Genomic DNA, 17,727 nt, shown 5'->3' on the forward strand with positions numbered 1-17,727 from the left:
TTGGATCCCATGCCTCCTTACTTTCTCAATAAGCCTTGCATAGGGTACCTTATCAAATGCCTTGCTGAAATCCATATACACTACATCTACTGCTCTACCTTCACCAATGTGTTTAGTCACATCCTCAAAAAATTCAGTCAGGCTTGTAAGGCACGACCTGCCTTTGACAAAGCCATGCTGACTATTCCTAATCATATTATGCCTCTCCAAATGTTCATAAATCCTGCCTCTCAGGATCTTCTCCATCAACTTACCAACCACTGAAGTAAGACTCACTGGTCTATAATTTCCTGGGCTATCTCTACTCCCTTTCTTGAATAAGGGAACAACATCTGCAACCCTCCAATCCTGCAGAACCTCCCCCATCCCCATTGATGATGCAAAGATCATCGCCAGAGGCTCAGCAATCTCCTCCCTCGCTTCCCACAGTAGCCTGGGGTACATCTCGTCCGGTCCCGGTGACTTATCCAACTTGATGCTTTCCAAAAGCTCCAGCACGTCCTCTTTCTTAATATAGTCATACTTTATTGATCCCAGGGGAAATTGGAATATCTATATGCTCAAGCTTTTCAATCCACTGTAAATCATCCCTACAATTGCCAAGATCCTTTTCCATACTGAATACTGAAGCAAAGTATTCATTAAGTACCTCTGCTATCTCCTACAGTTCCATACACACTTTTCCACTGTCACACTTGATTGGTCCTCTTCTGTCACATCTTATCCTCTTGCTCTTCACATACTTGTAGAATGCCTTGGGGTTTTCTTCAATCCTGCTTGCCAAAGTCTTCTCACAGCCCCTTCTGGCTCTCCTAATTTCATTCTTAAGCTCCTTCCTGCTAGCCTTATGATCCTCTAGATCTCTATCATTACCTAGTTTTTTGAACCTTTCGTAAGCTTTTCTTTTTTTCTTGACTAGATTTTCAACAGCCTTTGTACACCATGGTTCCTGTACCCTACCATCCTTTCCTTATCTCATTGGAACATACCTATGCAGAACGCCACGCAAATATCCCCTGAACATTTCCCACATTTTTGCCGTACCTTTCCCTGAGAACATCTGTTCCCAATTTATGCTTCCATGTTCCTGCCTGATAGCTTCATATTTCCCCTTACTCCAATTAACATAGAAACATAGAAAATAGGTACAGGAGTAGGCCATTCGGCCCTTCAAGCCTGAACCGCCATTCAGTATGATCATGGCTGATCATCCAACTCAGAACCCTGTACCAGCCTTCCCTCCATACCCCCGATCCCTTTAGCCACAAGGGCCATATCTAACTCCCTCTCAAATATAGCCAATGAACTGGCCTCAACATTTCCTGTGGCAGAGAGTTCCACAGATTCACCACTCTTTGTGTGAAGAAGTTTTTCCTCATCTCCGTCCTAAAAGGCTTCCCCTTTATCCTCAAACTGTGACCCCTCGTTCTGGACTTCCCCAATATCGGGAACAATCTTCCTGCATCTAGCCTGTCCAATCCCTTTAGGATTTTATACGTTTCAATAAGATCCCCCCTCAATCTTCTAAATTCCAACGAGTATAAGCCTAGTCGATCCAATCTTTCATCATATGAAAGTCCTGCCATCCCAGGAATCAATCTGGTGAACCTTCTTTGTACTCCCTCTATGGCAAGGATGTCTTTCCTCAGGTTAGGGGACCAAAACTGCACATAATACTCCAGGTGTGGTCTCACCAAGGCCTTGTACAACTGCAGTAGTACCTCCCTGCTCCTGTACTCGAATCCTCTCGCTATAAATGCCAGCATACCATTCGCCTTTTTCACCGCCTGCTGTACCTGCATGCCCACTTTCAATGACTGGTGTATAATGACACCCAGGTCTCGCTGCACCTCCCCTTTTCCTAATTGGCCACCATTCAGATAATAATCTGTTTTCCTGTTTTTGCCACCAAAGTGGATAACCTCACATTTATCCACATTAAACTGCATCTGCCATGAATTTGCCCACTCACCCAACCTATCCAAGTCACCCTGCATCCTCTTAGCATCCTCCTCACAGCTAACACTACCGCCCAGCTTCGTGTCATCCGCAAACTTGGAGATGCTGCATTTAATTCCCTCGTCTAAGTCATTAATATATATTGTAAACAACTGGGGTCCCAGCACTGAGCCTTGTGGTACCCCACTAGTCACTGCCTGCCATTCTGAAAAGTTCCCGTTTATTCCCACTCTTTGCTTCCTGTCTGCCAACCAATTCTCTATCCACATCAATACCTTACCCCCAATACCGTGTGCTTTAAGTTTGCACACTAATCTCCTGTGTGGGACCTTGTCAAAAACCTTTTGAAAATCCAAATATACCACATCCACTGGTTCTCTCCTATCCACTCTACTAGTTACATCCTCAAAAAATTATATGAGATTCATCAGACATGATTTTCCTTTCACAAATCCACAAAACACTTTCCTATCTTAGAAACCATAGAAAACATCGAAACTACTGCACAGAAACAGGCCTTTCGGCCCTTCTTGGCTGTGCCGAACCATTTTCTGCCTAGTCCTACTGACCTGCACACGGACCATATCCCTCCATACACCTCCCATCCATGCATCTGTCCAATTTATTCTTAAATGTTAAAAAAGAACCCGCATTTACCACCTCGTCTGGCAGCTCATTCAATACTCCCACCACTCTCTGTGTGAAGAAGCCCCCACTAATGTTCCCTTTAAACCTTTCCCCCCTCACCCTTAACCCATGTCCTCTGGTTTTTTCTCCCCTTGCCTCAGTGGAAAAAGCCTGCTTGCATTCACTCTATCTATACCCATCATAATTTTATATACTGCTATCAAATCTCCCCTCATTCTTCTACGGTCCAGGGAATAAAGTCCTAACCTATTCAACCTTTCTCTGTAACTGAGTTTCTCAAGTCCCGGCAACATCCCTGTAAACCTTCTCTGCACTCTTTCAACCTTATTTATATCCTTCCTGTAATTTGGTGACCAAAACTGAACACAATACTCCAGATTCGGCCTCACCAATACCTTATACAACCTCATCATAACATTCCAGCTCTTATACTCAATACTTTGATTAATAAAGGCCAAGATACCAAAAGTTCTCTTTACAACCCTATCTACCTGTGACGCTACTTTTAGGGAATTTTGTATCTGTATTCCCAGATCCCTCTGTTCCACTGCACTCCTCAGTGCCTTACCATTAACCCTGTATGTTCTACCTTGGTTTGTCCTTCCAACGTGCAATACCTCACACTTATCTGTATTAAACTCCATCTGCCATTTTTCAGCCCATTTTTCCAGCTGGTCCAAGTTCGTCTGCAGGCTCTGAAAACCTTCCTCGCTGTCTACTACACCTCCAATCTTTGTATCGTCAGCAAATTTGCTGATCCAATTTACCACATTATCATCCAGATCATTGATATAGCTGACAAATAACAATGGACCCAGTACTGATCCCTGTGGCACACCACTAGTCACAGGCCTCCACTCGGAGAAGCAATTCTCTACCACCACTCTTTGGCTTCTTCCATTGAGCCAATGTCTAATCCAATTTATCACCTCTCTATGTTTACCTAGTGACTGAATTTTCCTAACTAACCTCCCATGCGGGACCTTGTCAAAGGCCTTACTGGAGTCCATGTAGACAATATCCACTGCCTTCCCTTCATCCACTTTCCTGGTAACCTCCTCGAAAAACTCCAATAGATTGGACTTGTCTGTTCCTATCCCTTTCCAATGCTATGGTAAAGCAGATAGAATTGTGGTCACTATCTCCAAAATGCTCTCCCACTGAGAGATCCTTCACCATTTCCCAATACCAGATCAAGTACAGCCTCTCCTTTTCTAGGTTTATCTACATATTGTGTCAGGAAGCCTTCCTGAACACACCTAACAAACTCTACCCCATCTAAATCCCTTGCTCTAGGGAGATGCCAATCAATACTTGGGAAATTAAAAACTCCCACCACGACAACCCTGTTATTATTACACCTTTACAGAATCTGTCTCCCTGTCTGTCCTTCGATGTTACTATTGGGTGCTCTATAAAAAAACACCCAACAGAGTTATTGACCCCTTCCTGTTTCTAACTTCCATCCACAGAGACTCAGTAGACAACCCCTCCATGACTTCCTCCCTTTCTACAGCCGTGACACTATCTCTGATCAGCAGTGCCATGCCCCCACCTCTTTTGCCTCCCTCCCTGTCCTTTCTGAAACATCTAAAGCCTGGCACTCTAAGCAGCCATTCCTGCCCCCAAGCCATCCAAGTCTCTGTAATGGCCACCACATCATAGCTCCAGGTACTGATCCACACTCCAAGCTCACCTGCTTTGTTTATGATACTCCTTGCATTAAAATAGACAAATCTCAAACCATCAGTCTGAGTGCTTCCCTTCTCTATCACCTACCTATCCTCGCTCTCACACTGTCTACAAGCTTTCTCCATTTGTGAGCCAACAGCACCTTCCTCCATCTCTGCAGTTCGATTCCCACCCCCCAGTGATTCTAGTTTAAACTCTCCCCAGTAGACTTAGCAAACCTTCCCACCAGAATATTGGTCCCCCTCAGATTCAAGTGCAACCCGTCCTTTTTGTACAGGTCACTCCTGCCCCAAAAGAGGTCCCAATGATCCAGGAATCTGAATTCCTGCCCCTTGCTCCAATCCCTCAGCCATACATTTATCCTCCACCTCACTCTATTCCTATACTCACTGTCATGTGGCACAGGCAATAATCCCAAGGTGACTACCTTTGAGGTCCTGCTTCTCAACTTCCTTTCTAACTCCCTGTAGACTCTTTTCTGGACCTCCTCCCTTTTCCTACGTATGTCGTTGGTACCAATATGTACCACGACCTCTGGCTGTTCTCCTACCCACTTCAAGATATTGTGGAACGTGATCAGAAACATCCCGGACCCTGGCACCTGGGAGGCAAACTACCATCCGTGTTTCTTTCCTGCGTCCACAGAATCGCCTGTCTGACCCCCCCCCCCAACTATAGAGTCCCCTACCACTGCTGCCATCTTCTTCTTTTCCCTACCCTTTTGAGCCACAGGGCCGGACTCTGTGCTTCCCCCCAGGTAGGTCGTCCCCCCAACAGGAGTACTTATTGTTAAAGGGGACGGCCACAGGGGTACTCTCTGAGTATCTGACTCTTGCCCTTCCCTCTCCTGACTGTACCCATTTACCTGTCTCCGGAGGCCCCGGTGTGACTACCTGCCTATAACTCCTCTCTATCACCTCCTCACTCTCCCTGACCAGACGAAGGTCATCGAGCTGCATCTCCAGTTCCCTAACCCGGTCCCTAAGGAGCTGCAGCTTGACGCACCTGGCGCAGATGCGGCCGTCCGGAAGGCTGGGAGGCTGGCCTCACAGACAGAGTTCTTTGAGGATATAACGAGCGCAGTGGATATAGGGGAACAGATGGATGTTATTTACTTGGATTTCCAGAAGGCGTTTGATAAGGTGCCATATAAAAGCCTTATCCATGAGATAAGGATGCATAGAATTGGGGATGATGTATTAGCATGAATAGAGGATTGGTTAGCAGAGTTGGAATACATGGGTGTTACTCTGGTTGGCAATCAGGGGTGTGCCGCAGGGGTCAGTACTGGGGCCCATAATTGTTCATGATACACATTAACGATCTGGAAGAGAGACTGAGTGTAGTGTATCTAAGTTTGCTGATGATACTAAATTGAGTGGAAAAGCAAATTGTGCAGAAGTTATGCAGAGTCTGCATTGAGATAGAGATACGTTAAGTGAGTGGGCAAGGGTCTGGCAGATGGAGTACAATGTTGGTAAATGCGAAGACATCCACTTTGGAAGGAAAAATGAAAGAGCAGATTATTATTTAAATGGTAAAGAACTGCTGTATGCTGCTGTACAGAAGGACTTGGGAGTGTTTGTGCATGAATCACAAAAGGTTGGTTTGCAGGTGTAGCAGTCCATCAAGAAGGCAAATGGAATGTTGGTCTTCATTGCTAGAGGGATTGAAGTAAGAGCAGGGAGGTCATGCTGCAACTGTACAGGGTACTGGAGAGGCCGCACCTGGAGTACTGTGTGCAGTTCTGGTCTCCTTACTTGAGGGAGGATATACTGGCTTTGGAAGCGAAGCAGAGGAGGTTCACCAGGTTGATTCCAGAGATGAGGGGGTAGACTATGAGGAGAGATTGAGTCCCCCGGGACTGTACTCACTCGAATTCAGAAGAATGAGAGGAGATCTTATAGAAACATAAAATTATGAAAGGGACAGATAACATAGAGGCAGGAAAGTTGTTTACACTGGTAGGAGAGACTAGAACCAGGGGACATAGCCTCAAGATTTGGGGGAGTAGATTTAGGACGGAGATAAGGAGGAACTGCTTTCCCCAAAGAGTGGTGAATCTGTGGAATTCTCTGCCCAATGAAGCAGTGAAGGCTATCTTAATAAATATATTTAAGACAAGGTTGGATAGATTTTTGCATAGTAGGGGAATTAAGGGTTATGGGGAAAAGGCAGGTATGTGGGTATGTGCAGACTTGATGGGCTCAATGGCCTAATTCTGCTTATGGTTAAGTCAGACCAAAGCAGCAGATGGTTCTGACCTTTGACTGGATAATTGCAGACAGGTGTAATTTCCAGATAATTGTTAGTTGTATTGTAGATAAATGTGGATAAAACAAAAATGATGACAGCAAGCTGCACCAACTATAGACCCATAGTGATGTGAGATACAACCCAGGAAGAAGTGACTTCCTTTGTCTATATGATGGAACAGATGAGGATGTCAAAGCCAGGATAAACAACAGCAGCCTAGTAGTCAACATCTTGAAGAAAGTGTGAACATCCAGAGTCACATCAAGGAAAACCAAAATCAGAATCTTCAACTCAAACGTTAAAACAGTGCTCCGTTGCGGCTCGGAAACTCAGAGAACAACAAAGACACTCCAAAAACTGCAGGCTTTCATCACCCAGTGCCTGAGAAGGATCCTAAACATTAGGAGGACTGTCAAACATCTAAACTCCAACCAGGAGTCCACAGAGATACAAATACACAAACAGAAAAGGAGCTGGATTGGCCACACCTTGAGGAAGGCAACCGACAACATCAGCAGGCAGGCATTAAAATGGAATTCCCAAGGAAAGAGGGAAAAGGGACGTCCAGAGAACACATGGAGGAGAAGCGTTGAGGCCAAGATTAGATGAGGGGGCACTCCAGAAACTGGATCAGAGCAGAGGACGATGGAGGAGAGAGATCATCAATGGCTTATGCTCTTTTGGGAGCTGGGGGGCCCCAAGAAGGACAAGTGTCAGTTGTAGCCCCACAGTCAGACCTTTGTCTGTGAGGGAGGATTGCGGCTTCGGGCCAGTGAGCTGAGCACAGAATCTGGGCCTAGGTCAGGTGCTCTCTGTTGGAGTTTGCACACTCTCCCTGTGGGTTTCCCAATGACGTGTGGGGTTGAAAGGTAATTGGCTACTGTGGAAGTTTAAAGATGAGGTCGACAGGCCCGTGAACAGTAAGGATGTCAAAAGTTATGGGGAGAAGGCGAGAAAATGGCGTTGAAAGGAATAATAAATCAGCCATGATTGAACGGTGAAGCAGACTCGATGGGCCGAATAGCTTAATTCTGCTCCCATGGTTTGTAAGACCATATGATATAAGATTATGGTTCATGGCCTCATGGAAACACTCAGCAGGTCAGCCAGTGTCTGTGGAGAGAGAAACAGCATTATGTCTGATGAAAGGTCTTTAGCTTACACATGAACTCTGACCTTTATTATAGATTTTAGCATCTGCAAGGTTCCTTTTTGCATTTTCATATTATGTTGTTGAATGTATGAAAATAAACATACTCTAACAATAATTCATTCTATCTCATCGGATCAACTCTTAAGATCGCGACGGATTAGCAGTCGGTGTAATGCTTTACAGCGCCAGGGATACAGGTTCAATTCCTCCTGCTGTCTTTAAGAAGTTTGTACATTCTCTCCGTGACCATGTGCATTTCCTCCAGGTGCTCTGGATTCCTCCCACAGTCCAAAGGTGTTCTGATTCGTAGGTTAACTCACAAGAATTCAGGAGAATGAGGGGTGCCCTAACTGAAACCTAGCGAATGGTGAAAGGCCTCGATAGAGTAGATGGGGAGAGGATGTTTCCTATAGTGGGAGAGTCTAAGATCAGAGGACACAGCCTCAGAATAGAGGGAAATCCATTTAGAAAGGAGATGAGGATGAATTTCTTCAGCCAGAGTGTGGTGAATCTGTGGCATTCATTGCTACAGGCCTTTATATTGGGGCTGAGGGAAAATGGATCAGCCATGATAAATTGTGGAGCAGACGGGTTGGGGTAAATGGCCCAAATCTGCTCCTATTTCTTACGGTCTTATGGTTAGTTGGTCACGTGGGTGTAACTGGGCAGCACAGGTTCGATGGGCCGGAAGGACCTGTTACCGTGATGTATCTCCAAATAAATCAAAATACAGAAACTTTTCATAGTATTTATTTTGCTTTGATTTACTTTACATAATAAACAGCTTTTTTTAAAATCTATCAGATCCCATTTGACATAAAGTGAATCACTCAGGAACACATCACCCTCAGAATCTCACCGGCCCAGTAAAATCTCCCATCACCATCCCTTCAACTAAACTCCTTTGTACATAAGTGAAGCCATTGATGCCTTAATGGGATCTAAAAATGCAAAACAGAGGGACCACATATATTCTCGGTTTTAAGGTACACACCATAATTGTGACAATTAGTTTTTATCAGTATTTTCAGTCAATCGTTAAACAGAAACACAAACCAGCATCATATAGTTGTGCATATAATATATATATTACATTTTATATATATATATTATATTATATTATATTATATTATATTACTTATATACGTGTGTGTATAAACATAAGAGATTCTGCAGATGCTGGAAATCCCAAGGAGCAATACACACAAAGTGCTGGAGGAACTCAGCAGGTCAGGCAGCATCTATGGAGGGGACTAAATGGTCAATGTTTCAGGCCAGGGCTCTTCTTCAGGACTGGAAAGGAAGGGGGAAGACTCCAGAATAAAAGAAGTTGGGGAGGGGAAGGGAAGGAGGACTAGCTAGAAGGTAAACATGAGAGATTCTGCAGATGCCGGAACTCCAGGGCAACACAGACAAAATGGTGGAGGAGCTCAGCAGGTCAGGCAGCATCTGTGGAGAGGGATAAACAATCGACATTCAGGCTGAGACCCTTCATCAGGACTGGAAAGGAAGGGGGAAGAAGCCAGAATCAGAAGGTGGAGGGAGGGGGGAGGAGTCAGGTGTCAGGTGATAGGTGAGACCAGGTGAGGGGAAGGTGGGTGGGATAAAGTCAGAAGCTGGGAGGTGATAGGTGGAAGAGGTAAAGGGCTGAAGAAGGAGGAATCTGATAGGAGAGGAGAGTGGACCATTGAAGGAGGAGGAAGAGGGGAGCCAGAGGGAAGTCACGGGCAGGTGAAGTGATAATATAATATAATATATATATCTTCCAGTCAGTGTATCAAATGAATGGTTATTCCATCTACTGAAACGACTGTTAATGGAGGGATACGTCATTGGGATCAAGGCACTAGAGTCAACTATGTCTGTAACTGGGTGAACTAGTAACGAGACCGTTATCCACAGTCTGTTTCCGAAGCACAATAACGAACAGAAGTTGAGGAGGAAGAACAGAGGCTGAGGAGAAGAGTGAGGAGGTGGTGAGGAGGTTTTTGTTTGCTTTACGACTGCATTTCTGCTCTCAACATCCACGGAAACCAACAGCAGAATAGTAATCTGAAATGAGAAGAGAGAGCAGAGAACAGCAAGTTGAGACTGAGAGCACAGAGCGATCAGAGATTGGAGAGGGTGCTCAAACCAACTAAAAGGAGGACGAGCCCAACTATCCCATTCACACCAATCTACGTCCACATCATTCAAAGCTAACGTCAACGTAAATTTATTATCAAAGTATGTACATTTCACCACAGCTCCTTTTGCACTATTTACTTATATAGAGACAGAGATAGATAGGTATACAGATAGACACACACACACACACACACACACACACACACACACATTCACTCACTCAGTGGCCACTTTATTAGGTACAGGAGTAGATCCTGGTGTGGTCTTCTGCTGCTGTAGCCCATCCACTTCAAGGTTGGATGTGCTGTGTGTTCAGGGATGCTGTTCTGCACACCACTGTTGTAACGTGTGGTTATGTGGGTTACTGTTGCCTTCCTGTCAGCTTAAACCAATCTGGCCATTCTCCTCTGACCTCTCTCATTGACAAGGCATTTTCACCCACAGAACTGCCACTCACCAGATGATTTTTTTTTTGTTTTTCACACAATTCTCTGTGAACTCTAAAGACCGTTGTGTGTGAAAATCCCAGGAGATCAGCACTTTCTGAGATGCTCAAACCACCCCATCTGGCACCAACAATCATTCCACGGTCAAAGTCACTTAGATATTTCTTCCTCATTCTGATACTTGGTCTGAACAAAACTGAACCTCTTGACCATATCTGTATGCTTTTATGCATTGACCTGCTGTCACATTAGATATTTGCATTAACCAGCAGCTGTACCTAATGGAGTGGCCACTGATTGTCTATTTTTAATTGTAATTCATTGTTTTTATATTGGAATGTACTGTGGTCACAAAACATCAAATTTCATGTCAAATGCAGTTAATAATAAACTTGTTTCTGATTCCTTTGAGGTGTTTTTTGTAGACGTTTACAGGAAAATGAAGAAATATAATAGAATTTATGAGTAACTGTACATAAACAAAGACTGACAAACAATGTGCAAAAGAAGACAAGTTTCATAATTGTCTCAGACAAAGTAATAACTTGTTTAAATAAAGTTCAGATATTCTAAATGAGGATGTAAGAAATAAAGTCAATTCAAATAGTCTTTGGGCCTTTCAACTGCCTGTACGGAGTTTGTACGTTCTCCCAGTGACTGCGTGGGTTTCCTCCGGGTGCTCCGGTTTCCTTCCACATTCCAAAGACGTACGGGGTGAGGATTTTTTGGGCATGCAGATTTAGTGCCAGAAGAATGGCAACACATTGTAGGCTGCCCTCGGCACATCTTCAGACTGTGCTGGTTGTTGACGCAAAACCGACGCTCTCACCGGATGTTTCGATGTACATGTGACAAATAAAACTAATCTTTAACAAGCTTTATCTTCTTCACATACCGTAGGTGTTTCTTGAACCTGAAGGTGTAGTACAGTCCCAGGTGACTCAATTTCTCACGTTAGGCTAATCCTCGCATCTCTGGAATCAACTTGGTGAACCTCCTCCGCACCGCCTTCAAAGCCAGTACATCTTTCCTCAAGGAAGTTCAAAGTTTAAAGTGCATTCATTATCAAAGTATGTATACTTTATACAACCTTGAGATTCGTCTCACAACAGGTAGCCGCAAAAGAAAGAAACCCAAAAGACCCCATTAAAAAAGAGCTTTGAGCACCCAGTGTTCAGGGAAAAGGAAAGAAAAAGCTACTCATACAAACAATAACTGCAAGCAAATAGCGGTCTGAGTTGAGTTCCACAAAGAGAGTCCAAGACGCATAGTTCAGTGCAGAGCTGAGGAAACATCATGGAGCAGGGAGCTGAACCGGCCCATTGCTCGCCTCAGGCCCCAGCACCCTGACCTTTCCGATCTGGTCTAAATCATCGTCCAATCATTGTGTTCAGTCACCTTGATACACACTGGGGCCTGGGCCCAGGCACCTCGATTCGGCCTGTACCCAACCTTTCTGATTCGGCATGGTGCTTAAATCAATCGAACCTCGCTCTTGGCGATGGACCCACTGCCTTGGTTCTGCCGCATCAAATTGCCTCCAACGGGAAGTTACAGACTACTGCTTGCAATGATCGTTTGCCAGAAAAGAGAGTGATCAGCAAAGTATTCAGTTGTTTTCCTCGTTTCGTTAGCTACCAGCCAGAAGTTGCTAAGATTCAACAGCGCCATCTTAAGCCACAGAAAGGAGACCTGACCTGCATTCAGTACTCCAGGAGTGGCCTCACCAGTACCCTGTGATATTGCAGCATAACTCTCCTGCTCTTAAATTCAATCCCTCCAGCAATGAAACCGAACATTCCACTTGCCTTCTTGATAGCCTGCTGCACCGGCAAACTGTGATTCATGCTGAAGCACTCCCAAATTCCTCTGCATGACCGCACCATGCAATCTTTCACCATTTAAATAATAATCTCATCTGCTACACCGCAGGTGTGAACGTGACATGGACAGCTGGCCCTCTCACGTCCCAAACCCCATCAGGAGCCGCGTTGACTCATGGTGAAGGAGCGTCCACGGGTCAGCGGCTGCTCTCTGAAGAAGAAGAAGCCCCACCTCCTGGGCTCCACTGAAATTCTACCCCCTGCCTCAACCCGCCTCATATATAGCCAATCACTGGCAAGTATAAGAACGGTATTTGTTTTTTGTGAATTCAGTGCTGAATTTTGCTCTGTAATGTTCTTTCTAAACCCTCTGTGGTACAAGTAAAGATTCTAAATTCACAAGCTGGGTGTCCCGTGATCCATTATCAGTCACACTTACCACTGGGACCGCGGTGTTAGTTTCATGCTGACAGGGCCTGAAACTAGAACTGCGTAGTATCTGAGCCTTTCAAAACTTGCCCTCAGTTCCCCAGTCCACCTGGGCGGTTTGAGGATTTTGGATTCAAATATACAAAGTCAAAACCAAAATCAAATTCATTATCAATGTATATGTTACCATACACTACCTTATGATTCATTTTCTTGCGGGCATTTACGGGGAAAAAAAGAAATACAATAGAATTTATGATTTAAACAAACTATACAAAAGTAAAGACTGACAAACAACCAATGTGCAAAAGAATTGGAATCAGAATCAGGTTTAATAACACTGGCTTATGTTGTGAAATTTGTTGTTACGCGGCAGCACTACAATGTAATACATGATATAAGAAAAAAAATGTGAATTACAGGGAATATATATAAATATATAAATGGTTAAATTAACTAAGTAGTGCAAAAATAGAAATAAAAAGGTAATGAGGTAGTGTTCATGGGTTCAATGTCCATTCAGAAATCGGATGGCAGAGGGGAAGAAGCTGTTCCTGAATCATTGAGTGTGTGACTTCAGGCTCCTGTACCTCCTTCCTGATGAGAACAAAGCACGTCCTGGGTGATGGGGGTCCTTTTTGAACAATTGCTCCTTGAAGCTGTCCTGGATACCACAGAGGATAGTGCTCACGACGGAGCTGACTGAGTTTACAACTCTCTGCAGCTTACAAATAGTGCAAACATTAATAAAAAAAACTAAGTAATGAGAATCACAGCTGGGTCACAACCATTAGTGTCCAAATCCTCCATTCAGAATGTCACTGATTCTGCATTTTGGGGCAGGCAAAGAGGGTTAATCCTGCGTCTCTTATGGGAAATTTCGGTGAAGGCTGAGTTCACTCATTAACAGGGTCTGACACTCGGGCAGGCGGGGGCGGGGGGCAGAGGGCGAGGGGGAAAGATGTGAACTGTGTACAGGTGGGAGAGAACGGGAAAGCGGCAGGAGAGTTGGGGTCACCCATTGTGTCAATGTTCTCCGATGCCTCTGCCTGCTATTGAAGCCCAGGAGGCTAAAGGAGAGGTTCAACACACCAACAAAGTTCAAAGTAAACTTATTATCAAAGTACGTATATGTCACCATATACAACCCTGAGGTTCATTTCCCTGTGGACATTCACTGCAGAAGAAACAAATACAATTGAATTAGTGAAAAACTACATCAAACTCAGCGGAGCTAAGATGTTGCCAGAGAACGGCTTCTTCGAGCTCATCTGCGAAACAGCTTAACTTTTTCCCTTTAATGTCTTCTTTTCCTTTTCAAGGTGGACGGGGTTCTGTCAGAGTCTGTGATTTACAACTGCACTCAAACTGTGGTCCTTTGCAACGGCAGTTCCTGCTTACCGAGCTTAACGACTGGCTGTTTTCCGATACCCCCAGGATGCGGCCTGGAAGACACGCACCTTCGGGACGAGGCCCTGCAGTCCCACGGACCAACCAATTCCACGCTGGCGTCACCAGCTGAGGCGTCGCTGGAGAAACAGAGCGTCACGAACAGCGGATCAGCTGTTGGAGGCACCTGCTCTCGGGCGACCACTCACTTTCTCTCGATAGTAGGGGAGCTTGCTTCCGGTTCTCAAGTCAGAAACGCGACGTGGCAGACTTTAACGTCGTAATCAGCGAGCTGTTTTGTTTTGTTGGTCTCCCCTCTCGCTGTGGAAAAGAGGTGACATCTCTCCGTCCCTTGTTAGGGAGGGAGAGAGAGAGGGCCTATGGCATGTTGGACTGTTGGGTGACCAATAGATTTTATTGGACTGCAGATCATGGTTTCTCTTTGGGGGCTTTGCTATTGCTTGCTTGGTGGGTGCTGATGTTTTTGCTGTCAACTGGGGGAGGGAGAGGAGAAGGCTTGATGCTTTGCTGCTGCTTATGCCTGGGAGAGGAAAAGTTGGGGATCTAAAGTCTTTCTGTCATTCATTCTTTGGGGTTTTCTCCTGTTTCGTGGATATCTGTGGAGAGTAAGAATTTCAGGTTGTATACATTCTCCGATATGAAATTGAACCATTGAACCACTGAACGAAACGAAACTTGACAAACAAAAAAAAATATAATAAGGAGAAAAAAACAAGTACTTAAATAATACTGAGGACATGAGTTGTGAGGTCCTTGAAAGTGAGCAAACACCACATGGCAGAATTTAAAAACGTAAACACGAGGAAATCTGCAGATGCTGGAATTTCAAGCAACACACATAAAAATTGCTGGTGAACGCAGCAGGCCAGGCAGCATCTATAGGAAGAGGTACAGTTGACGTTTCGGGCCAAGACCCTTCGTCAGGACAAACTGAAAGAAGGTTCTCTTCTTTAAGTTAGTCCTGACAAAGGGTCTCGGCCCGAAACGTCAACTGTACCTCTTCCTATAGATGCTGCCTGGCCTGCTGCGTTCACCAGCAACTTTTACTACATGGCAGATGCTGTTACCTGGATATGGAGCTCTCTGATGCAATATCTTTGGGGGTTCTCACAGTCGCCAAGTTCCTCTTGGGTTGAGTCACTACAGAAATTGCCCACAAAAGCAGAGATCACCAAACGCTACACTGGACAATTGTACGCAACTCTACAACGCCCAGACCCCATGGGAACATGTTCAGTTCCGTTCAAGTACAGGACTGCTGTTCACAGTGAGCTAACTTCTCACAGCTCCCAAGGCTTGGGTCCCAAACAACTCAGTTAAAGCAATCTTGCAAGACTGTAGTCAGAACCCCAGTGTTGTGTATTTAATATTTCAATAATATTTGAATAATCGTGGTTGATTAAGTATTCTTGTTTGTTTAAATAATTCATTACAGGTTATAGGCATAAATACGTGAACTGCTTACACCATGACGCTACCACGTGATACACGTGCACCTCACTTAAAGTAAGTGCAAAGTTAAACCCACAATCCCAGACTCCCATATCTTCCTTTGAATTAGTTTAATGTTTTGAAGTTATGAAATATAACACCCAGAACACAAAGCTATCTACATTGTAGTACATAGCACATAAAATTATACAGCACAACAGGGGTCTTATAGCACCAAATGTTATGCTGACCAATTCCATTATCAATCTAACCCTTCCCTCCTATACACTGCCCATAATCCTCCAAAGGTTGGTCTTACACAGTGAAACGTAGGGCAGTCCTGAGTGTGCTACAATAGAGCAATCTGAGAGTACAGGTCCATAATTCATTGAAAGTGGTATCATAGGTTGTTAAGGTCGTAAAGAAAGCTTTTGGCACATTGGCCTTGATAAATCAAAGCATTGAATACTGGAGATGGGATTTTACACTGAAGTTGTATAAGATGTTCATGAGCCCTAATCTGGAGTATTGTGTGCAGTTTGGTCACCTACCTACAGGAAAGATGTAAATAAGGTTGACGGAGTGCAGAGAAAATTTGCAAGGATGTTGCCAGCTCTGGAGGACCTGACTTATATAGAAAGACTGAATAGATTAGGACTTCATTCTTTGGAACATAGAAGATTGAGAGGAGATTTGACAGAGGCGTACAAAATTATGATAAGTATAGATAAGGTAAATTTGAGGCAGGCCTTTTTCCACTGAGGTTGGGTGGGACTACAACTGGAGGTCATGGGTTAAGGGTGAAAGGTGAAAAGTTTCAGGGGAATATGAGGAGGGTTTGAGAATGTGTCGAATGAGCTGCGGGCGCAAGTGATACATGTGTGGCCAATCTCAATGTTTAAGATAAATTTGGATAGGTACATGGATGGTAGGGGTATGGTCCCGGTGCAGGTTGATGGGAGTAGTCAGTGTGGCATGGACTAGATGGGCCAAAGGGCCTGTTTCTGTGCTGTACTTTTCTATGACGCTACCTTCATAACCCACCCGCCATTCTTTTAGAGTCTTGGAATTATGGAACACTTCCCAACTTTCATTAATATTGAACAATGTTGGTACAAAAGAACGAGCCCTAGAAGGGAATTTTAAGGTGAGTGGAGGGAGGCTTAGGGGAGATGTCAGGAGTAGGTTTCTGGTGCCAGGAACGCACTGCCGGGGTGGTGGTGGTGGAGGTAGGTACATCAGGGAACTACATGAACTTTGCCGTGTATTTATTACGTGTACTATAGAAACTAGTCACGAGTTGGGGGTGTGGTAAAAGTGAAGGGAATAAGTTACGCATTCATGCTTACTTGGGGCAGTTTGTACCTTGGGACCGTGGAGGTCATATCTTTTGCAGACCGCTGGCATAATGCTCAATAGTGCTTAACCGTATGTTTGCTAATTGCTAATAAAGGATCAAACTGGGGAATTCAACTCTTTGAAGCCATGGGTGTGTCACACACGTATAACAACTCTCTCTGGGGTCACAGGCTGGCAGCAATTGTCTTGTTTCGATTTTGGATCAATTTTGCCACTACAGGGACATTTAAAAGACTCTTAGGCACACGGATGAGAGAAAATGGAGGGTTATGGGCTGTAGGACACGAGGGGTTAGATTGACTGTGGAGTAGGTTAAAAGGTTGGCAGACCATCACGGCCTCCAAGAGGACCACAACCTTGTCGTGGTTTGGAGGCTTACATGCCTGAATGACCTGGAGAGCTATGTTGACTGGAATCGGGGTTTTATGCTTTGACTCTTGGTAGGGTCACCCATGGCAAACAGGTCAAAGGGTAGAGGCCAGACTATGAGTGGTCAACCGGTCCTCCAGTTTCGGGGGTTCAGCTCAGAGCTAACAACCCTGACTGGTCAAACAAAATTGTTACGGAAACAGCAATGAAGAATCCTTCTATATCTGAGTGTGACGGTACTCCTGAATCTCCACCCAGGACTTGCATAACTGACAGTAGTGAAAACTGAGAGGAACTACTGACACGATGAAGGAAGCCCTGAACACCGCCAGAGATGGAGGACATTCATTACCGTCCTTAACGTCAGTGGTGTAATGGGCAGTAACACCATCGTGGGCTGAAGGCCTCATACTGTGGTCTAATGTTCTATATTCGGTTTGATTCCTCTTACGGTGAGCTAGACCAGGTATGGTGGGCCAGATAGCCCTGCTTCAGTGAACAATCTATTTCAAACCAACTCGCTCATATACCTGAAGTGATCTAAACGTACTTGTTACTTGGTGAATTTTTTTGTTGACAGCTCCATCACCTGAAGGAGTTTTAGGGCCCCCAATCCTGAAAAAGA

At 44.7% G+C, this 17,727-nt stretch overlaps 1 protein-coding gene across 3 annotated transcripts in view; it reads right to left on the reverse strand.

Moving 5' to 3' along the window:
• Positions 1–9,242: 9,242 nt before the first annotated feature.
• The window catches only part of clip3 (CAP-GLY domain containing linker protein 3), a 74,132-nt gene continuing 65,647 nt past the window's right edge, over positions 9,243–17,727 (reverse strand). For 2 of the 3 annotated variants that reach the window (XM_063063556.1, XM_063063555.1), the window contains 3 exons: positions 17,653–17,717; positions 15,011–15,083; positions 10,028–14,539 (listed from right to left, as the gene is read on the reverse strand). In XM_063063556.1, the coding sequence (XP_062919626.1) occupies positions 14,458–14,539; positions 15,011–15,083; positions 17,653–17,717 (220 nt within the window). In that variant the 3' untranslated portion in view covers positions 10,028–14,457. Of the gene's footprint in view, positions 9,761–10,027; positions 14,540–15,010; positions 15,084–17,652; positions 17,718–17,727 lie in introns of those variants that run through there. The other variant, XM_063063557.1, reaches the window with a different exon arrangement.

This window comes from Mobula hypostoma, chromosome 12 (genome assembly GCF_963921235.1).
Source record: "Mobula hypostoma chromosome 12, sMobHyp1.1, whole genome shotgun sequence".
Taxonomy (NCBI): Eukaryota; Metazoa; Chordata; class Chondrichthyes; order Myliobatiformes; family Myliobatidae; genus Mobula; species Mobula hypostoma.